At 42.8% G+C, this 23,476-nt stretch overlaps 1 protein-coding gene across 2 annotated transcripts; it reads left to right on the forward strand.

The window, feature by feature from the left end:
- Positions 1-1,465: 1,465 nt before the first annotated feature.
- UPF1 (UPF1 RNA helicase and ATPase) lies at positions 1,466-23,476 on the forward strand (the record flags this gene model as incomplete). Of its 2 annotated transcripts, none has more annotated exons than XM_082010861.1 (23): positions 1,466-1,690; positions 8,068-8,210; positions 8,637-8,726; positions 9,264-9,431; positions 10,346-10,526; positions 12,215-12,376; positions 13,041-13,142; positions 13,287-13,410; positions 13,598-13,706; positions 14,551-14,710; positions 14,835-14,953; positions 15,231-15,395; positions 15,622-15,736; positions 15,925-16,068; positions 16,509-16,722; positions 16,938-17,055; positions 18,679-18,835; positions 19,836-19,978; positions 20,675-20,849; positions 21,575-21,656; positions 22,190-22,351; positions 22,691-22,908; positions 23,357-23,476. In XM_082010861.1, the coding sequence occupies 23 exons, from the start codon at positions 1,466-1,468 to the stop codon at positions 23,474-23,476; spliced, it is 3,396 nt and encodes a 1,131-aa protein (XP_081866987.1). The 2 variants fall into 2 exon arrangements, with proteins under 2 accessions (XP_081866987.1, XP_081866988.1); XM_082010862.1 differs by having other exon boundaries at positions 13,041-13,125; positions 13,312-13,410.

The raw sequence follows: 23,476 nt of genomic DNA on the forward strand, positions 1-23,476 counted from the left end.
CACATATTTGCATCTTATAGCTGAAGGCTTTAGTAGGGAAGAGGGACTGAATAGCTAGCTTTTCATATGAATGTTTTTCACAACACACAGAAGTTACCTTAAAAGAGATTTGTTTTGTGTTAATAAAAGGATGTTGAATGAGGGCACCTAAACGCAAAACTTTGTTTGTTTATGGGTAGAAACATGTGCTACTCACCTTCTCTAAACAACTCAGTCATTCATCTTCCTTGACCCTGAAGAATCTCCGTGGACAACTCCACTACCCTCACCTCACAGCAACTCAGCTTTCTGACTGTCACACTGTTACATTAGGTATTACAGATATAATAGGTATTACAGTTAGAGCAGGTATTACTATAATACCAGATCCTTCTTAATTACCATGTCTGTCCCAAAACACTCAGAGCCCCTGCCTAACTCCCTTACCCAGGCTATGTCTCTCTTAGCCCAGACCCTAAACACTTATCTCAAACAGGCACATGAGGCAGCTGCAGCTCCAGGCTCACAGCAGGCACAAAGGGATAAAGGGCTTCATGTTGCCTCCACCGGGGCAACCGCCACCTCACACGAACCTCCTCACCTCACCTCACCTCACCTCCCCTCACACGAACCTGGTACCGTCACAGGGCTCCCACCACCACCACAGGGGCTGCAGCCCCCACAGGGCCCATCCACTACTGCAGCGCCACAGAGCCCACCACCACAGCCTCCACAAGGTCGACAAGCACTGCCGCCCCTGCCCTCCCTCCAACACCCCAGGGCCCTTCGCCACCACAAGCGCCAACCGCCACCTCAGGGCCGAACAGCCACCACTGCCCGCCACCGCTTCCACAGCCCGCCCTTCCTCCTTATCTCGAGGATGTATTGGCTGGCAGAGCTGTCACTCAGAGGCAGGCTCCGCCCCTCCCCACGAGGGGGTGCCGGAGCGGCGGGAGCGCTTATGACAGCGACCCCCTCCCCGCCCCGCCCTCCAGGTGGCTCGCGGCACCTCCCCCGCGCGGCGCGGCGCGAACCCCTTCGCGCCTTCCGCCAGAGCTCCTCCCCTTCGCCTGCCCTCCCCAGGTGTGTGCGTGCTACGTCACCCCTCCCACGCGTACGGGGCGTGCTGGCGTCGTCGTCCTCCGTGCGCTCCGCGTCACTGCTCCTGGCCTGGCGCGCGGCGGCGGCGGCAGCAGCAGCAGCGGCCGGAAGGTTCCGCTCGCAGCGCCTCGGGGCTCGCTTCTGCAGCGGCGCCCGCCCGCCGCCTCGGCCGCCTCCCTCCACCGTTGGTTCCGGCCGCGTGAGACCGCCCGAGCGGGGCGGCAGCGGGCTCGTTGGTGGCCGGCTCGCGCGCGCGGCCTGGTGCGGGCGGCGGATCCTGCCGCTCGCGTAGCGCGGCGCCCGGGCTCCCTGAGGTGAGGCCCGGCCGGCTCGGGCGAGGTGGTGGTGGGGGGAGGAAGAGCCGCTTCTCCTCGCCGCCGCCGCCATGAGCGTGGAGGCGTACGGCCCCAGCTCGCAGACCCTCACCTTCCTGGACACCGAGGAGGCCGAGCTGCTCGGCGCCGACACGCAGGGCTCCGAGTTCGAGTTCACCGACTTCACTCTCCCCAGCCAGACCCAAACCCCGCCCGGGCCCGGGCAGGCGGGGCCGGGACAGGGCCAAGGGCCTCCCGGAGCGGGTCAGGGGCCGCCAGGACCGATCGAAACACAGGTGAGTCCGCGGCCGGAGGCGGGGTGTGTGTTGGGGGGGGGGTCAGGGCGCCTCCGCCACCGGGGGGGGGTCCGGAAGGGGCGGGCGGGCGCGGCCGTGGGGCCGGCGAGGGGAAGCCCTGGGCGGGCTGCGGGGTTGGGCGCTCTGCCCCCGGCAGGCGCCGGACGGGGAAGTGGAAGCCGAGTGTGGCCCGTTCGGTTGCCCCGTGGAGGGGAGGCTGCCGGCTCCGGAGTGGGGCCGCCCGCTGCCGGCACACCGCGGCCCTGTAGCGGGGGACGGCCGGGCAGCCAGGCGCTCTGCTCCTGCCCTGGCAGCACGGAGAGGGCGCGCCGAGGAGAAAAACTTGATGCAGGTTGTCTGCTGCTAAAGCCGGCCGACTCCGCGGCTGTGTATCGTGACAGTTGTCTGGCTTTTCGATGCAGTGTTGATGTGGGGCATCAGAAATGCTTCTGGATGTCACTTCTGGTTCTTTTCCTCTTTTAAACAAATATGGCTGTGGGTGGTATTTGGTTATCAAAAGTTGGATACTGAGGAAATTCAGCGCTACTTCTTTTAATTTCTTCCTATGACTAAAAGCAAAATATGCTTTTAATTTTTTATGACTATTTTTATCCTCCTTTGCCATCTTTTCTGCTGCACGGTTGCTAGGCCGGTTTGTTTTGAGTTTGCGTGGGAGTGACAGTCGATACGGCCCAAGATTTAAGTTGAGAGCTTAACTCATAACTTAAAAACAGGTGATTTCTTTTTTTTTATGTAGTTTGTTGGTTGTTGGTACATAAATGACAATTAAATTGTATTTATTTAACAATTCACAAAAGTGAAAGAAAAGAGGGAACTAGGGTTATATGCTCACAAGTGAAAAGTGCTGCAAATGGAGGATACTGCCTGTCACTGTGCTACATCTTGACTGCATCTGTAGTAAAAAAAAAACACCACCAAGCCTGAAGAACTCTTCCATGTTTTTTAAAAAGTCGAACTATTTAAAGATCATGGAATATTCTGCCAAGTTTCATTACATCTAGGTAAATATTCGTGTAGTCCCATTATTAACAAATAAATGTTTGTACATTATCCATGTTTTAAAGGATGAGTTTAAAGAGGAGTTGAAATGCTTTAGGTAAGTTTTTAATCCTGAACGAAACATAGTTTGAGTGGGCTTGATTTTTTTACTTGCAAAACCTGATGTGTCCGGGTCTGTAAATGATAGAACTGTGGAAACAGAAGTGAGCAAACTGAAAATAGGCCAACATCTCCAGGCACTGAGAATCTACAGGTGTGCAGTGCAGGACAGAAGGTGGTATTACTGGGTCCTAGCCGTATTGGGTTTATCCCAGGACGAATTGAATGACTTTTTTGTGCTTCAAAGTGCTCAGCATACAGCCTGGGCACAGCTGCTGTGCGGTGACTTGCTCCAGGTTAGGGTGTTTGTAAGACAAAATTTGACAGGTGACCCCATGGGCTGTTTGTTTATTTTCTGTTTGCTTACAGCTTTTGAATTTGAGTTTGGTAGACTTTATACAGGTTGAGTACTGAGATATCAGAATTGTTAAGTAGTAGGAGTAAAATCATGTCTGTGTACAATAAGACAGTATGTTAATTTATTAAAAAGGCAGTATTAATAAAATCTTAGTTTTTTTAAAAAGCTTTAATGGGTTGTGATCATTCCAGAACTCACAGTAGAGAATATGTGTCCAAAAGAAGAAAAACCACCTCAAAATAAGCCTCATAAGCTAAAAGACCAGACGAGAGGATTAATTTGTCTTTTTTTGTCTAAACATGTTTGACAATCTTTTGAAGTAAAAAGAACAAAAAATATCTGGAGAGCACATTCAGGTACTAGTATCTCTATAACCAACTGTCTTGGCAAGAAGAAAGGGTTGTTTTTATTTTTTTAAACCGAGTGCATTTATGATGTTTCCGCAGACTCGAGGTCACCCTGATCCTTGTTTTGACTCTAGAAATGTAGATTTTTGGGAGGGTGGGAGGAGGGAACAGACCTATTGCAGCAAGAACTCTCCCAAGTGTAGTAAGTATAGTGTCCTCCTGAGCTGAAGTGCAGCAAAACCCAGATCCCTGGATCTGTTTGAACTTGTACGTTTCAACGGTCTGATGAGTGATAAGATCAGAAATTATGTGTTTTTTAAAGATTCTTTGGGAAAATTTTGCTGCCTTCAACAAATAATTTAAAGTTGTTATGTCTTTTGGCAGGGGACATACTAAATAGTAACTTTTAAGGCCCCCAGATTGATCTCATACATTTTACTTAATTAAATGTCACTGTCATTATAATTAAAGCTGCATGAATAAATCTCTATTTGAAGCTGAGAAACACAGGAGGTATATGCTTTTACTCTGCTGTTCTATATTCTGGTATCTTTTTAGTGTCCTAGTGTTGAAAAAGACTAGTTGAGCAATACAGAGCACCTAATTTCTTAAGAAAATGTGATTGATTTAGGTGGTCTATAAGAGCTTCCTTTCTGAACGTATATTTAATAGTTTAAGAGGATGTTGCTACAATTGATTAGTGTCCAACTGACAAAAGATAGGAAGAGGTTAGTAGTGCAGAAGCAATGTCTACCGTTTTGTCTTCAGAAAACTGTATTTTCATTGTTTGCATATAATTAAAATCAAACATAGGAATCGATTTTTCAAATAGTTTAAGATAAATTCTGATTTCTGCCTTATTTTTTCACTCTTCCAGGCAAGGCCTTAGTTATGATGCTAGGAAGCAGTCACATGCTCAACGAGTCTGTGATGGACAAGGCACATGGTGTTAATGTGTTAGCTAAGCTGTTTGAGTGGCTGAAGGAGGCTGGGTCAGCTATTAGATTTTTTGGTCTAGACTATGGGGGCTGGATTTCATTTCCAGTTCTAACAAAGGCTTTTTGTCTTAACAAAATGTTTTACTCCTTGTTGCTCAGGACCCCATCTGGAAATACAGTTTACTTCGCACTGCTTTGGAGGTGTTGTGGGGGTGAATGTTCTCAGTAATATCCCCTTCCTTATTTTGAAAGGGAGAACAAATAAGTCTAAGAGATCATAATAAGGTACAGTAAATAGCTTTACTGTAAAGACTCTACAAACAACAAATAGTTGGGTTACCCAGGCAAGTCCAAAAGTGTGTATTTTTTTTATAAAGAGTAAGGGGAAAAATTACCTGCATCGGGACAGTGTGACTGGCTGCCCTGCAGTTACTGTGCAGGGTTGAAGTGCATTGCCACGATTGATTGGACTGCAGTCTTGTAACAAGAAGTACTTTTCTAGCAAAATACCTACTTAACTGCAATTATTTTTCTTGTTACAGCTTGAAATGAACCACTTTAAAGTAGAACTACATTTAGTGGATATAGCTGCATTCACCTGCGGATCAGCTACTGACGTGGGTGGGGTATGTTAGCCAGAAGCACCGTGAGAAATGGAGATGGTAATATTCTGTTACCACTGATTTGGGGACTCGCACGATCAGTAGAAGCCACTGTGTAAATTACATCATCTGATTTATTACTCTCTAGCTCAGTTCCCTGGACCTTCACTGGTGTCACTTGACCAGTATTTTAGAGGCCTGAGAAGGAGCGAGGGAGGGACTAGTGCCTTGGTGACAGTTTCAGAGCACTAAGTGTTCAGATTGCTGTAGCTGCTGAACTTGCTGTGCCAGAAGTTTCAGTCAATGCTTTTAAAATAGAGAATCCCCCCCTCCCTTATACAACAGTTGATGGTGCCAGATTTTTAATAATATGCACATAGGCTAACATCACAGTAGGGTTTAGAACAATAGTTGAGTCACTTCCTCATTGTGTGCCTGCCAAGGCCTAGTACTCGCTGCTGGATTTTCATAGTAACAGGTGACATCATTCCTGCCTAACTCTCTGAAAGGGTAAGAGCTCCCGGGGGTGTAACTAACACAGTCACCTGGTGCAGAAGTACAAAGAAGAGCTTGCAGTTGTTGTGGTTTCTTGGTTTTCTGCCTTAAAAAAAGCTTTACACTTTTATTACCGTTCAATAATCCAATTTTTTTATGAGCACCCAAGAAAATGATTAAACTTGACAACTGATGTGTATAATAATGTATTATGGCTCTTTGGAATAGACTGATAGAAATGCATCTGTGAATGCCTGCCATTCGTGCTTCTAGGAAATTCAGATTAACTTAAGGCTTTGGAATTCCACCTGTTCCGTGATCAGTTAATAAGTTATCTTCGTGTTTTGTAAAATGGCACTGTCTATTTAGAATGGATATTTGTCTTCAAACATCTGTTCAGATGCTATTACACAGTGAGCTGATCGGATCTGGGTTCATCATGCTAATGGGTTGTTGCATGCTACTGCAGTTTCTTTGGTTTTTCTCCTTTTTCCCTCTGCTGCTTTTGCACAGTCTATGCCGACGGTTCCTCTCAGCTGATCTTTCTATTAAAAGCCAGTACTTGGAGGTAACATCAATGAAAAGTCATACCATTTAGACTGTGTTTTGCAAATGCGCTGCATTTCATTTGAAGATAATGAAATAAAGCTTGTGCCATTAAGTCCAGTTCCTTACTGCTGAGGGCAAACATGAAGTGGCTCACACTTATTTTTAAAGTAACTCTTGCAATTGACTGTTAAATTTTAATGTGCAATACTGAAACTGGCTTGTGTGGAATGTAAATGAGACTTTCAGAGAAGTAAGCTTGTTTTGATTTGCTTATAACTTGTAGCTTTAAAATGCTACAGGAAGTATTTTTATTAAATTTCTTTTAATAAAGATTTCGTGTTCTCACTGTGGACAGCTTTCTCGTCTCTTGTCAGAGAATTAAGTTACAGATACCAGATAAATTGCATGAAATGTATAAGTGCAAGAGTTATTAAAACAGTGTATTGATAGACAAAGGCCTTGGGTGGTTCTCATGCTCCCATTTATTAGCTAGTTAAAATGTTCAGAAGTAAATATTTATCTTACCTTGTCTAACCCAAGAGCTTAAGTAACAATTGAGGGTTTTAATCCGCCTGATGATTTTGCTTTCACAGCACTCATCCCAAATGTTTTGTTGATATTGTGCAAATCATTGCAGTCATTGTGGTGGTCCCTCTCCCACCTTTTCCCACTCAGAGTTAACAAGTCTGAGTTATGGTATGCTTATCTCCTCTGAGATTTTGCAGAGATCTGGCTAAAGAGGTCAAAGAATCAACTGAGTGAACAAAATCGGGGGGGGGGGGGGTGTCCATCTTGGGGGTTCTTGACAGCATCGTGGTAAGGTGCCGAAGATCCCTAGCATGGCTGTTAGTCTGTAGAGATGCAGCTGAATTAAACCAGAACACCTCCGAGGCCCAAGGAGCAGCGGCTGCTCTGGCCCTGCCGAAATCTGATTTGTGACATCACACTTCTTGATGCTCCTTCCTGGTGATGAACGCATGGTATTCAGTATTGCCAGGAAGGCGTGATTTTTAACATCAGTAAGACTTGGTGTGTAAAAGTTGCTGACGCAGCACCAAATGTTGCGGAACTTCATGGTTCTGGCAGTTAGTGGGTGTGTTGTCCATGGAAAGAGCACACCTATTTTGTGTGTGCTGTGGTAGCACACTTGATCTCTGAAGTGTGTTGCTCTGAAAACTTGGGCTGTGTTACTTGTTTTCATGGACTTTTGTGGTTTTCTTGGGTAACTTGTAGAGGGGCCTCATTTTTAAAGTGAAATCATGTTGTAGCTAAAACAAGTTTAAAGTAACACAATAGTGACTGTTATACCTGATGTGTTTTGCAAGTATGTTTGTTTAATTCGGTATGTAATATGGTTGAACAAGTGGTACTGCCTGCAGAATTAACCACCCTGCTGAAAACCAGTTTCTGTTATTTCTCCCACTATTTCAATTTAAAAAAACACCCAAACTTACATGAGAACAGGTTTCTTGATTACCTGCTCTCTATTGGCCAAGTGTCAAGCAGTCATTCTTCTGATATCTTGTCAGGGGGAACATTAATTTGATGGTTAGAGAACAGAAGAAATAGGTGGGGAAAGTCCTATACAATAAGGATCCCATTTTCAGGTAGATTCCTGGAGTAAAATGAGGGATGAAAAAACAATGTTTGATACTGCTAGAATTGTTTAAATGGAATTTTCTATGTTGTGTAAGACTGTATGGAAAAATGTAATCTGCAGAAAAGCAGTTTCCTTTTGTTAACTTTTTTCTACTCATCAGTGGGAGTTTAAATAATCCTGTAAAATAAAAAGCAAGTATTGATTGTATAACTGGTATGTGTTTCAGCTCTTACCAGCATTTTCCTTTCCTTTTGAGTTTTTCTGAACTTAAACACAAGTTTTTGCTTTCAGGAGTAGGAATTACTGTTCTTGGCTTTGTTTTGGAGTCTATTTTGATTGTATAATTTAAGCACTGAGCTTGTATTTCAGGTTAATGGACCTGATGGCATTCTGCAGAATGGAGCTGTGGATGATAACGTGGCTAAAACCAGCCAGCTTCTGGCAGAATTGAATTTTGAGGAAGATGAAGAAGATACCTATTACACAAAGGATCTTCCTGTGCATGCGTGCAGGTGAGACATAATCTTTGCCGCGGGCTTATTTCCAGAGAGCAGGAGCTCTTTGTGTGAGTGAAAGGTGTATGCTTAGAGGATTTTTGGAATTTGAGAGCAACTTCCTTGGAGACAGGCATGTACTGATAGGAAGATGGTGCCCTCTGGTGAGCTCTTGTGTACACTTCGAGCTGCCATGTCCAGTAGGTCTTTGCCTTTCCTTGAGGAACAGAAGGCTAAGCCAGCTGAGGGTTGGTAATGGTGGGTGGTGTTAAAATGCTTGTGACTCAGAACAGACGCTTAGCTCGTGTTTGCCTTCAACAGTAGCGTTCCCCAGTTTTTACTTCCCCTTATTTTTGTGCACTGCTAGGTAGTTTAAATCTTGTATTTGAATTTTCCTATAAGCAAGTACCCAATCACTTCTTGTTTTTTCATTTTTAATTCCAGTTACTGTGGTATCCATGACCCTGCTTGTGTGGTTTACTGTAACACCAGCAAAAAGTGGTTCTGTAATGGGCGTGGAAATACATCTGGCAGGTAAACAGTCATATGATGGAAATAATAATGACAATCTTGTTTTAGAGTGGGTTTGTTTCGAAGCGGTATGATGGCTGTGACTTAGATTCTTGGTGATAGTTGCAGTCCAGTGACTTAAATGTGAACCTCCCATGTCCTCTTTAGCTTTTCCGCTGTTACCAACTTAGACTTCGATCTCGACAAAACTTGAATTGCTTCTGTGAAGTGAGCTTGCTGCTTCTTCCCCCATCCTTTGTTCCTGCAAAGCACAGTAGAACTGAAGCTCTTGACCTGTGGAGCTTTGGGAAACTTCTTTCAATTACCAGTAACACAAAAAGAATTTTTTTCACATTCATCTATTCTAGCATTCATGCACTAAAACTATTGGAACTGTTAGCAGTATCTCTGCTTGGATGAAAAGAGCAAGACCTTACCAATGTCTGCACAGTGTAAATAATTTTGTTTGTGTCTTTTAATAACCAAGTTGATACATCAAGTTAGGACTAAATCTGATTTTCCTATTAATTTCATATAAATGTATGTCTTCTCTGGTTTCAGCCACATTGTTAATCATCTTGTGAGAGCAAAGTGCAAAGAGGTGACTCTTCATAAAGATGGACCTCTAGGAGAGACTGTCTTGGAATGTTATAACTGTGGATGTCGTAATGTGTTTCTCCTTGGCTTTATTCCAGCTAAGGCAGACTCTGTGGTGGTTTTGCTGTGCAGGTGAGAGAATGCCTTTATTGGCATGTCTGTGTCAAGTCTATGCATAACCTTATTTCTAAAGGGCAATACTTGCTTTCATTTTGTACCAAAATATATTTTATACTCTAATTTGCCACAGTTTTCCTTTAGATGATCGTATAGACTTCATGAATTGTATACAAGTAGATAATGCAATAAAGGAACGTTCTGTTGCGCTGGGCAAATGTCTTAGTTCAATAGAAAAGTATTTCTCCCAAATGAAGCAGTCCTTAATGATGAAAGATGTTTTTTCCTTTTGTTAAACTGTGATTTTCAGCTTTAGAAGAGTAACAGATCAGTTCAGGAAATTACTCTGGAGCCCTACTGGAGTAGTGACTCAATTACACAGTAATACAAAGTAATTACAAAGAATTGTTTGAAGATGACAGTAAATCGGAAGTTGTTCTCCAAGATCTATGAGAAGTCATGATTTTGTAATTGTGTTTATTTTTTTATTAAAAAGCTGTTGCTTACCATGTATTTGACAGTAGAAGGTGTGTTTCTACAGAATGAGTTGTCCTATTTGTGTAAACAACAGATGGGAAGTAATCCCAAGTGTTTTCTGATATATTATGTGTGTGCATAATCTTAATGGACTGTAACCACTTTCAAAGGTGAGTGTCATATTTAATATTTTATATGCTGAAGTTTTCAGTTCTAGAAACACCCAAGAAATACTACTTACGATACCAAGCCTTCCCAGTGTTGAAATAGTAAATACAGGAACTAAAAAAATGCGTTGGCCCATCAGGTTAGGGTTGTTCTGGTTTTTTTCTTTTCACTGAGATACTTGAATAGGTTTATCATGCTCTTAAAACAATTTTTACACTTTGCACAGTAGTCCTTTTCTTACACTTGTCTAATTTAATAATTTTTTCAATATTTTGGTTGTGCAGGCAGCCATGTGCCAGTCAGAGCAGTTTAAAGGATATTAATTGGGACAGTTCACAGTGGCAGCCTCTTATCCAAGATCGCTGTTTCCTTTCATGGCTGGTAAAGATTCCATCTGAACAGGAACAGTTGAGAGCACGTCAGATTACAGCTCAACAGATTAACAAACTGGAAGAACTTTGGAAGGTATGTGCTGCTTTTCAAATACCAGTTATATTTTACCAAGTGCTAATTTTGTGCTTTATGAAGGAGGGACAAGACTGTTTTAGCAACTGTATAAGACAGGGAACATACTTAAATCACATGAGGTTTAAATCCTGCAGATTTGACAAGCAGTGCAACTGGGAATTGATCAAAGGGTTCAGGAGATCATTTATCAATGTAGGAAAGTTTCATCCTTAGGTTCCTTAGGTCTCTTCAAGCTGCACTGTCAGGCAATCTGAAAAAGCAACTTTCCTTCCCCATGTCAAGTCTTTCACTTGTTTCTGTTTTATGTGATGACTAGCTGAGTAGGGAACTGTAAGTCCATGATTGGTATTCAGTTATTGCTTATTGAGAGGCTTTTCTGTTGTGGTGAGTTGACCCTGGCTGGTTGCTAAGTGCCCACCAAACTCACTCTATCACTCCCCTTCTCAGCTGGACAGGGGAGAAAAAGTATAACAAAAAATTTGTGGGTCAAGATAAGGACAGGGAGAGAGCATTCAGTGATTACTGTTGTGGGCAAAACAGGCTCGACTTGAGGAAATGAATTTAATTTATTACCAATCAAATCAGAGTAGCGTAATGGGAATTAAAGCCAAATCTTAAAACACCTTCCCCTCACACCTCCTTTCTTCCCAGGCTCAACTTTGGTCCTGATTTTTCTCTACATCTTCCTCCTGAGTGGCGCAGCGGGATGGGGAATGGGGGTTGCAGTCAAGTCATCACACGTTCTCTGTTGCTCCTTCCTCCTCTGGGGGAGGACTCCTCACACTCTTCCCCTGCTCCAGCATGGGGTCCCTCCCATGACAAACAGTCCTCCATGGACTTCTCCAACATGAGTCCTTCCCACGGGCTGCAGTTCTTCATGAGCTGCTCCAGCCTGGGTCCCTTCCATGGGGTGCTGTCCTTCAGGAACAGACTGCTCCAGCCTGGGTCCCCTGTGGGGTCACAAGTGCTGCTGGGAGCCTGCTCCAGCGCAGGCCTCCTATGGGGTCACAGCCTCCTTCGGGCATCTCCCTGCTCCAGCGTGGGGCCCTCCCTGGGTGCAGGTGGAGATCTCCAGCGTGGAGCTCCATGGCTGCAGGGGCACAGCTGGCCTCACTGTGGGCTTCCCCCCGGGCTGCCAGGGAACCTCTGCTCCGGCACCTGGAGCCCCTCCTGCCCTTCCTTCTTTGCCAGCCTTGGTGTCTGTGGAGTTGTTTCTCTCACATTCTCACTCCTCTCTCCAGCTGCGATTACTGTACTGTTTTTTTTTTCCCCTTCTTAACTATGTTTGATCCCAGAGGCGCTACCACTGTTGCTGATGGGCTTGGCCTTGACCAGTGGTGGGTCCATCTTGGATGCCATCTTGGTCTGGCTGGTCTTGGCCCTGTTGGACATAGGAGAAGCTTCTAGCAGCTTCTCACAGAAGCCACCCCTGCAATCCTGCAGCTACTAAAACCTTGCCATGCAAACCCAATACATCTGTACATCCTTTAATGCGTGACAAACCTGACTGTATGTGACTGAGCATGACATATAATGTCTGGGTGTAGTTTTAACAGGTTGTTAAACTTTGATATAACTTCCTGTAGTAGCAAAACACAGTACTGTCAGCCCTGTTGCACAGGGAGAGATTGTCACTTGTTTGTGCTTAAAACTTTGAAACAAAATGTTTGTGCTTTAAATTCTAGGAAAATCCCTCTGCAACCCTTGAGGACTTAGAAAAGCCAGGTGTTGATGAAGAACCACAGCATGTCCTGCTTAGATATGAAGATGCTTATCAATACCAAAATATATTTGGTCCTCTAGTCAAGCTTGAGGCAGACTATGACAAGAAACTCAAGGAGTCTCAGGTAATATGCTTGAAATATGCCTGCTTGAGGGGGCTTCTGACCAGTTCTCTGATATCAAACACATAGTCACTGTTAACAGCATAGCAGGAATGCTCAAGTGAAACAAATGTCTTCATTACAGTACTATTACATCACAGTAATTACAGTAGTAATGGTGATGTATGATAGCAGGAAGAGGAAAGAAAAATCCTCAAACTGAGGTTTTAAAAAACGAGCTTGAAACACTTGAACATCTGTCTCTGTGTTCAAAGTTTATCTTTCCAAGAACTGCATTCTGTCGTAGAACTGTAACTTGGCCACCTTCTTTTATGTTGTTATCCGTATAACCTGCAGTTACCTTTGTCAGTCAGAGTTTCCAGTCAAACTTGAATTATGTGAGGTTATGTAATCACTTAATACCTTAAAAGTGGGGGGGAGAGAATAACACGGGTGGTGATTAAAACTTTGTTTCTCATTAACTAACTCTCTTGAACAGAATTATCTTCTGCAGATGGTGTTAACTCAGTCCGTAAGAATAAATACAGATACTTGTCACTCTATACTGTGACATTGGAACAGCAAATTTGGTGTTTCTGTGCTATTTTGAAGTATAGGACAGTGAGGACTCTGGTAGCTGGCAAACAGCTCTTTAAGAATGTAATAGATGCCTTTTCTTTACCGTTAGACCCAAGATAACATCACGGTCAGATGGGACCTGGGCTTGAACAAGAAAAGAATTGCTTATTTCACTTTGCCAAAGACTGATTCAGGTAATGACAGCTTGATTGTATGTTTTTGCTGGGTTGTTTTTTTATGCCCGGTGAATAATACCAATGTTTAAAGAACTGTGGTCATCTGGCCTGGCATACAGGATAGTACTGTAAGGTTTTTTTTGTGTTGGGAGATGGTTGTTCTTTGAATATTCTGAGAGCATTTTTTCCTTCCTTCCTTTGTAGATATGCGTCTTATGCAAGGAGATGAGATCTGCTTGAGGTATAAAGGAGACCTGGCCCCTTTATGGAAAGGAATTGGTCATGTTATCAAAGTTCCTGATAGTATCCTTTACTTGGTGAGCCTTCAGGAAGGCTTAATTGGAGGTTGAAATCTGACAAATGAGTAAATGTGTATACAAGTAATTTTGAGATCATTTTAATTTGTCATGGGGATCTGCTAAAAAATCAAAATTGGGGAAAATAAAATTCAAAATTTTGCTACAGATTACTACTTAACGAGGTTCTACAGATTATGGTGATGAGATAGCCATTGAGCTGAGGAGCAGCGTTGGAGCGCCCGTGGAAGTTACTCATAACTTCCAAGTGGATTTTGTATGGAAGTCTACTTCGTTTGACAGGTACTGAGAGAGCACTTCAGAGATAATGGGTGCAGTTGGTGCATATTTTTTCCTTCACCTTCAGTGGGAATTTCTGAACATGCCATTGTTTCATGGCACTAGCAATCAGAAATCTGATTATGCTGAATGTTTCAAGTCCATGAACACATGACATTGGCTTCACAGAGCAACAGGCCTCAGTTTTATTAGAAATGGAATTAATCTGAATGCCATCAAACTGCCAATTTTTCTCATTTTGAAGGTGCTCTTAAGATTTGTTGCAAATGCATCAAGGTAATGCGTAAACCAAAGGGGGGAATTCTACCGTTTGTTTAGTAATACTTGGAATGTAAGAAGAAAAACTGTTTTGCAGTTCAGCTTCCTGACATCATGAAGTGCGCTCTGATTTTAGTTTGTCTTCCTAAACTTTGAATTGTTTTAATTAGCTGAAATTTCAAGGCATTGGAATCAGCCATGGGATCAGTAGGCTTCAGACATGTCTGTACTGCATTTTGTAAGATAGGAGTTTGTTTATTATTCTGAAAGAGATATACCAAGCAGAAATTTTCTTCAAATCTTGCACCTAAAATTACTATTGCAGATTCTGTCAAAGCTGGTGTTTCTCTATGTATTTTTTTGTGGTTATAATACTCTGTGGTATTTGCATGGGGGAAAACAAGATCTGTGTTCTCAGTCTAATTTTTATCTCTTAATCCTGTTGGTAAGTGTTCTACATTGTTCTCTTTTCCCAAGGTATACTTTAATTTGTGCCTGATGTCTGATTAACCTTTGTGTAGGACACTTGTGGAGAGCCGTATTTGAGGTAATACTTAATTATTTTTTTTCTGTCCTTCCCTCATTTCAGAATGCAGAGCGCTTTAAAAACATTTGCTGTGGATGAGACTTCAGTGTCTGGGTACATCTATCACAAACTGTTAGGTCATGAGGTAGAAGATGTAATTATTAAATGCCAGTTGCCAAAGCGCTTTACAGCACAAGGACTTCCTGATCTCAACCATTCTCAGGTAACCTCATCTCCTTTTTGCTACACGCAAAGAATACGATAAAGGATTTATGAATAGAGGTTGAACAGCTTTGTAACTTCCTGCACATTGAATGCTGAATAGCAATAACTTTTTTTTTTTACAGGTTTATGCTGTGAAGACTGTCCTGCAGCGTCCTCTGAGCCTTATTCAGGGTCCCCCTGGTACTGGAAAAACAGTGACATCAGCCACAATCGTCTATCATCTGGCTAGACAGGGCAATGGGTAAGAACTGTTCTCTCTAAATCTTTACGTATGAGGTTACTTTATTAATGGCCAAAGAATCAACTTGATTTTAAAAATTAAAGAACCTTGTATGATTGAACTAAAAAGGTTTTCTAAAAGTATATTTTTCTGGGAAGACTTGTGCCTATTTAAGAAAAAAATTCTTCCCCAGTGTATTTTTAGGGGACATGTGTTGTAACACATGATTTTATTACAAGTCTAGTGGAAAAAAGTTTACAGCTCATTGAGACTTACTTTTTTGCTTAATTTTTTTAAGGCCTGTGTTAGTCTGTGCTCCAAGTAATATAGCTGTAGATCAGTTGACTGAGAAGATCCATCAAACTGGACTGAAAGTGGTTCGTCTGTGTGCTAAAAGTCGTGAGGCAATTGACTCTCCTGTATCCTTCTTGGCATTGCATAACCAGATCAGAAACATGGATAGGTAAGAAATGGTTGAGGGGGGCAGAGGAAAAAAAAAAAAAACCCCACAACTTAAGTGTTGTGATGGACACAAATGATTAACTGTGTAACGATGACAATGTGTATTTGCTTGATGTGGTAACTTTTTTGGTTCTATAGATGTGTCATGTTTACTTTTACAAATTAGTTCTGCTGTAATCCTACCAAGTTTTTAGTTAGGCCATAAAGCAAAATTCCTTTTTTTGCAGCATGCCAGAGCTTCAGAAACTGCAGCAGCTTAAAGATGAAACTGGAGAACTGTCATCTGCTGATGAGAAACGTTACCGTGCACTGAAACGAACAGCAGAGCGTGAATTACTTATGGTAAGGTTCCACTGGTTCTAGCAGCTTCAATATCTGCTTTCTGCCACTTGAGGCTTGCAATTTGCCTCAATTGCAGAGGCAATTTTACTTTTGGGGGCATTCCTGGAAAGGTATTGAATACTCTTCCATGTAGAAGTATTGTCTGTTGATTTTCTATTTGATTAATTTCAGTTGTGTTTCTGTCTCAGAATGCAGATGTGATCTGTTGCACATGTGTGGGAGCTGGTGATCCAAGACTTGCAAAAATGCAGTTCCGCTCCATTCTGATTGATGAAAGCACACAGGCCACTGAGCCAGAGTGCATGGTGCCAGTTGTCCTGGGAGCAAAACAGGTAGGACCCATTGGATTTCATTAAAGAAAATTAGAGTTTATAAATAGTGGAAGTAGCATCAAGCAGTAACATTCACAGTGTAGGCATGTAGGGATGCAAAATCCTTTCTGGTCATGGAAGGCGCTTCCATAATATAGATCTAAATGACTTTATTTTGTGTTAGCCCTGTTGGTTTTCTGTTTCCATGGTATAATCTCCGTCTAGAACATGTTGGTCCTGTTGGAACAATCTGGAGACTGAATAAGATTTTATTCAAAAATGATCAGCTGAATAGCTAGTTGACACTAAAGGTTTGTAAGCCTTAGATTAAAGCCTGAAGCTTATAATGAATCAGACTGAATAGTGCCTAAATATATTTTGCAGTAGGATATTGCTGTCGTTTCTAGCTGTTGGGCAAGTTTCAGAAAATGCCAACCGAGATCAAACTTTCTTTTCCACAGCTTATTCTTGTAGGTGACCACTGCCAGCTTGGTCCTGTAGTGATGTGTAAAAAAGCCGCGAAGGCTGGCCTGTCTCAGTCTCTCTTTGAGAGGTTGGTGGTGCTGGGGATTCGTCCGATTCGCCTGCAAGTGCAGTATCGCATGCATCCTGCACTCAGTGCTTTTCCATCCAATATCTTCTATGAGGGTTCACTCCAGAATGGTGTTACTGCAGGTAAGCAAGACTAGTACTTCTGCAAATTACTTGCTTTTCCATTCATTAAGGATCAAAGGGAAGGATTCTTTAATCCAGATGAGTTTTTAATACATTTGCTTAAAAAGAGTGCACTTAAGAGTTTTGAGTCCTTGAGGTGCTTTGATATGAAAATGGGTGTTCTTGCTAGTAAAGCAGTGCTAACTTTTTTTACTTGCTGTTTTTGTGCTCTTCAGCGGACCGTGTGAAAAAAGGTTTTGATTTCCAGTGGCCACAGCCAGATAAGCCAATGTTTTTCTATGTTACACAAGGACAGGAAGAAATTGCCAGCTCAGGCACCTCTTACTTGAACAGGTAAACAAAATTCAACACTGAGATACAAACTTACACTGGGACGAAGTATTTTTAAGTATCTCAAATGTAAGGGAGAATGTTAAATGAATGTATTTAAAAATCCAGTGACATCCGTTGGAGACAGTCACAATTAATGAAGTCAAGGGAAAGTGTAATACACGCTTCTCACTGCAAACCACGTATCTAAGCATTTCTCTATCCTTCAGAATCTTTGCAGCAAAACTCATAGTATTCTGTATTCACCATAACTTGTGTGTGCCATGGTGTGTGAATAAAGGTGTAACAGCTAAAGGCACGCCTGTGTTTTTGAAGAAGAGTTACCTTCTGTTTCTGTGAAGGTGGTATCTATACCTCAAATGAGCCAGCCCACAGACCTCAAATGTATTGTGTGCTGGGATACAATACTTCAGTGCTATCAATTCGTATGTTCTGCACTACTCCTAAATTAATAAAATGCTGTTTCCTATTAACAGCTATGATTGCAATTGCTTGTGTGCTTTTTTTAATAAAAGCTGCTATCAAGGATAGTGCAGGCTGAGCCGCCTTTTGGAGTTGGTTTGCCCCAGGCTCCCTTTACAGTAAATGAAGAGAAAAAGGCATCTCCAGTGGGAGCAGTTCAGATCTTAAGTGGGTTTGAATTGTTCTGCGGAGGTGTGTTTTCTCCTTCACCGGTAGCATAAGGAGCGTGAGACAATTAAGCGCCTAATATGTGGGATTAATTTGGGCCAGCAAGTAAACTGACTGCCGTTGCAGGAGGAAATGCTGATCAAGTCCCATTTCGAAGCCAAAATTCCAGTAGCTCCTGAAGCAGAGTCCTAAGTCTTGGATTTTGGCGGGGGTGTGAAAGGGACGGGAATTTAATTTTCTTTCTTCATTCCATTTTTTCTGCACGCTGGAACTTATTTTTCAAAGACTGAGCTTGAAACATGTTGCTCCTCTTGGCTGTGTGCATTTGTTCATGTGCCTGAAAGGGAAACCAGACCAACTTATGAAAAATATCTGCTGTGATATTTTTAATCTCTCTGTTTCATGAACAGCATGTGCAAGACTGCTGAATGCAGCAGGCCAGATTGTGCACAAACAAATGGCACAATAGTTGGCTGACAGGGAGATTGGCATTAAAAACATTCTATATTTAAAACTTTAAGATAAAGCAACTGAAGGATCTGTTTGCACAGCAGGCTGGAGCATTTTTAATGATCGCATTCAAAGTACACGTGTACATTTAACTCTACTAAGTAGTTCCATTTCAGAACAATAGCCACAATGAATTTTGTGTAGTTCTGTAGTTCTGAGAAGGTGGAGGTTATATATTAAGGAGAAATTTCTGTGTCAGAGACCTTTTTTTAGATACTGGCTTTTGCCTGTATTCCTCTGGCTGAGAATATCTATGTATGGCCTAAGTCAAGAGGTGATAGTCATGAATGTTCCTGCAAAGCTGAAGCCAAATTAATCAGGGTGCTTGAGCAATGCAGTGTAAAACTGATCTTTTTCTTGAAGTAGCCTTTTGTCAAAAGGCTAGCACAGTATACATGTTCAAGTTTTTGCAAGTTAGTGGGTCTAAAAAAAACAGTTAGACCTAATGCCCTGATTCTCCTTGGATAAACAAATCTCTCTTTCTAGGACGGAAGCTGCCAATGTGGAGAAGATAACTACAAAGCTATTGAAAGCTGGTGCCAAACCAGATCAGATCGGCATTATTACTCCTTATGAAGGTCAACGATCCTATCTGGTGCAGTACATGCAATTCAGTGGCTCCTTGCATACAAAGCTCTACCAGGTACGGGGTCATTGCAAACGAGAACACTTGGGTGCAGAGAAGCTAGAAAAGTCCAATATTATGAAACCTCACAATATTTTCATTTTTAGTCTGGCTTCTTAGGCGTCAGCCTGTTTATTTTTTAGTACTTTTTGAGGTTTTTAGTTGATTGTGGTTAAAATGGACCAGGGAGAAGAGTTTAGGAGGTATCAAATGCCAGTAAGTGTCAGGGGAGCAGTTGGTCAGATAAAGGAGAAAGCCCTGTTAAGGTCTCTGTTGAAAGGAAGGCTTCAGTGAGTCCATCCTCTGAGGACTCGCTGAGGCACAGAAGGGAGGGGTCACAGCTTCAGCTGTGGAAAAGCTTCAGTCAGCTTGTGTCTTAGATAAAAGCATCAAGCTAAGAGACATACAGGAAACCAAGCTCCATAAATTGATGGTCATACTGTTTATTTGCTTGGGAATATGTTCTCCCATCAGTGGAACTCCCCTACCAAACATCAAAAACTGTTGCTACAAACAAGGCGGTTGTATGTTTAATGCAGTCTGTTTTGCAATATTGAAAACTTGGTCAGTGTTTTTACTGAAGGAAAACTTGGTGGAAATACTTTTATTTCTGCCAGGAATGATCTGTGTCTCTGATTCAGGTTTCTTGGTAGCTGGGAGCAGCAGTGCTAATTTGGAGCTGTCTTACTACAAGACTTTGGAATAGTCAGAAGTCTTTGGCAGCGTACCTAGAAATGGGGTGCTTTCCGTAGCACAAATGCCAGTTCTGGGGGAAATATGAGGACCATAAAGCAGTGGACATAAAAGTAATTTGTCCTAAACTGAGACTGTCTGTTCTCCTTTAGGAAACTATTTAGTGACCAGTGGAATTACCAAATCATTCGTCGTTACAAAAAATAACATTTTTGGCAAATGATGGGAACTCCTAGTGTACGGCCAACACATTTTGTAATGACTGTTGGTAGCGTAACTGTTTTGCCCTGTGCTTCCGTGATTTACATGTGTTCCTCTGTTTCAGGAAGTGGAAATTGCAAGTGTGGATGCCTTCCAGGGTCGAGAGAAGGACTTTATTATCCTTTCTTGTGTGAGGGCCAATGAACACCAAGGGATAGGGTTTCTGAATGACCCCAGGCGTCTTAATGTAGCTCTTACAAGAGCAAGGTAAAGTAAAATTGGGCAAATTTTTAGCTGTTCTAGAGACCTGATTTGGTCTGCTAAAGCAGTGATAGAGTCTGACAAACAAAAGGTCTGTGTTTTGTGGGCAGCAGGCGCATTCTCCACCACACCTGGTTTAAAGGAGCCTTGAATGATTTCCACATTCCCTACAATTTACCAAGAGCAGTCTCAACTTAATCAGTGTTACCATTTGGCATCAGTAGTCTGTAGAATCCAGCATGTTGTTCCCCTTTGTTTGCAGGACAGAGTTCTTCCCTTCGTCTGCTTCTTTATCTGTTCCAGCAACCATTTTTTACCATTTTGCTCCTCTTAAAATGGGTTTGATTACTGAGAAAGGTAATGTGGAGTCATGCTACGTTGGTTGGCTTCCTTGGTTTCTGCAAGCTTTAAACCAGTACGGTGTGGTTGGTTGAGTACATGGACGTGTTTGGCAAGCCTGCAAAGGAAGCTTGTGATTATTGAGAAACTGGCTGCAGCAATCTCCTTTCAAATGTTTTGTCATACTACAGAAATCATCTGCTGTAAACGAAACAATTGCATCGGGGTCTCCTACACCTGCTGTCATGGTGCCTTGATTTGCTGCAAAAGAGATTGACTTTGAGGCTATTCTGCCATTAATATGTAACGTGGCTTTATTTTTAGTCAAAAGTAATTTTAGTTTCTCTGTTTGCTGTTGTACAGGTATGGAGTAATTATTGTTGGCAACCCAAAAGCGCTGTCTAAACAACCACTTTGGAATCACCTGCTGAATTACTACAAGGAGCAGAAGGTTCTGGTGGAGGGACCACTGAATAACCTCCGGGAAAGCCTTATGCAGTTCAGCAAGCCCCGGAAACTTGTCAATACCATCAACCCAGTAAGTTGGTCTCTCCTGTGTCTCGGATGTTTGTGGCATGAAGCAATTGGAGGTTGATTGATCAATTGGATGGAATAAACAGTCACCCACATACCTTCACACCCCCATAACTTTCCATTTCTGTTGCCTAGTGAATGCAGTGTGACCCAAGTAAGTTGCTGCTTCAACTGTTTTTAAGTTGAACATTTGTAGAAAAGCCTTTTTGGTGCCTTTTTTGGTCTTTATTTACTGCAGAATTTTATGAGGGGGTAACTTCTGAGGTGAATGAAATATCAAGCAACCGTTTTGTGTAGAAGTGGCAAGCTCATTAGGCGCGTGTACTTCATAGCATTGTACATTAAAACCTCAGGTTGAGGGTTATACTTAGTTCTTTAACATAAGCAGTTGTTCAAAGGGACGGGGGGAAGCTTGCCAGCCATCGCGAAAGGACTGTGGTAGGAATAGAGCGAGAGAGAACTATCATCAGAGCCTCCAAAGGCTGAAAATTTGTCAAACTTTTCACAGTTTGAGATAGGCTGCCTGTAAAATCTTTTCTTTTTCGTGATGTAGTTGAAATAATAATTGGATGTTTTCCATGTATTAGAACTAGTTGGTTTCCTCAGCACTTGTAAAGTATCCATCATCTGTGGAGTTCAGCTGGATTCTTACCCAAAATAACTTACGCTGAAGTTTCTGTGCAAAGTTTTCTATGCAAAGGCTTTGTCTAACGCCTACAATGCTTCCAGGGTGCCCGTTTCATGACAACTGCCATGTACGATGCACGTGAGGCTATTATTCCAGGATCTGTCTATGACCGGAGCAGTCAAGGTAAAGGAAGCCTATCAAAATTAACACCTTCATAGATTTATTATTTTCCCCACCCGGTCCTTGGGGCATAGTATCTTGGACACTTGAAACTTCTAGGTGTTTGAAGAGGCATTACAGAAAAATCTGGACTTCAAGAACTGGAAATGTTCATGATGTGCCTGGATACCGCTTAAGTATCCAGAGACGTTGCTCTCTATATAGAAGCCCCTCCGGTCTAACTTTGATGGCTGCAGAGCAAGTAAAAAATGAGGGGGAAGGGAGCGTGTGTGTAAGCATTTCGGGAATCTCAGATGGGGCTGTAGAAGAGTAACTGGCTAGGGATGAGCATGTGTTATATGGGTCTCTGAAATTTTGAAGTGAGGAATAAACGGTGAACTGGAAGTATTCATGGTTCTGGGCAGTGATAGGCTTGTTCTTTCAACTTCTGGTTTATCCTGCTCACAAGTCTTCCCATTACTGTTAAAAGCAGGAATAGGAATTGATTTTTAAATACTCGGTACGTCTGAAATCGTGGCTTTTCCTCCTCTCTCCAGGGCGCCCATCCAACATGTACTTCCAAACCCACGACCAGATCGGCATGATTAGTGCTGGCCCCAGCCATGTCACTGCTATGAACATTCCTATCCCGTTCAACCTTGTGATGCCACCGATGCCGCCACCGGGATACTTTGGCCAGGCTAACGGACCAGCCGCAGGTACGGGGCAAGGGGTGGTACAAAAGCCACATTTTAAGTCTGAAATGGGAGAATAGTGTTTGCTACTCCTGCAGCAGCGCTGGTGAGAGTAGATGATGTGCTTCAGTAATAAATGAGTTGTATGAAGTACAAACACAGCGGCCCTGCAGCCTCCAGTGAGTGTCCCTTTGCCATGTCTGCGCTGGTGGTTCTGCCTTTTGATTTCTCTGCACTTGCTACCTTGAGTACACGTAAAACGTTGCCTCTTGCGAGCAATCGAGTCTTTATAGAAACAGTTAATTGCCATGTGTTTGCATGTGTAAGACTTCTCACTGTCGGTTGGGTTAAATGCTTTTCCAGGACGTGGGGCGCCAAAGGGGAAGACTGGTCGCGGTGGGCGCCAGAAAAATCGTTTTGGGATTCCTGGAACTAGTCAGTCAAATCTTCCAAATAGTCAAGCGAGCCAAGATGTGGTGTCCCAGCCTTTCTCCCAGGGTCCACTGACTCAGGGGTATATCTCCATGAGTCAGCCATCACAGATGAGTCAGCCTGGGCTCTCCCAACCAGAATTATCACAGGTAAGCAGAGTTTGATGTATAGTCAGTCTGCTCTTTTTCCCAGGTTTTATGTCAGTGAACTGTGCGCATGCACATCCTTGTTTCCTAGTACTGAGGAAAATGAAAGCTAAAACCATTTTCAGTGACTCGGACACAGCATTTCATACTCCTCCACTTGGTGGACTCGGGCATTTTACTTTTAGTGATGCTGCATGTGTAGACTTCAGCTCAAGCCCTAACTTTGAACTGCTTGGGTGTTCAACGGCCAGCTATCGCAAAGCCTTTGTATTTGTGGAGATTCTGCAGCAAGAGTAGTAAATTAAAAAAAAAAACCCAAAACCAAATAACAAGCAAAAATCTCTCAGACTTTACAATTAACCTCGGCTGCCAGGTATTCTGCTTTGTAAGGGAGCACTTGAGCTTGATACTGAGTTAACATTAGAGGCTTAACACACACTTTCATTTTCAGGACAGTTACCTTGGTGATGAGTTTAAATCTCAGATTGACGTGGCGCTGTCACAGGACTCTACTTACCAGGGTGAACGTGCATATCAACATGGCGGAGTGACGGGACTGTCACAGTATTAG

Source organism: Phaethon aethereus, assembly GCF_964289735.1.
Source record: "Phaethon aethereus genome assembly, chromosome: 26".
Classification (NCBI taxonomy): domain Eukaryota; kingdom Metazoa; phylum Chordata; class Aves; order Phaethontiformes; family Phaethontidae; genus Phaethon; species Phaethon aethereus.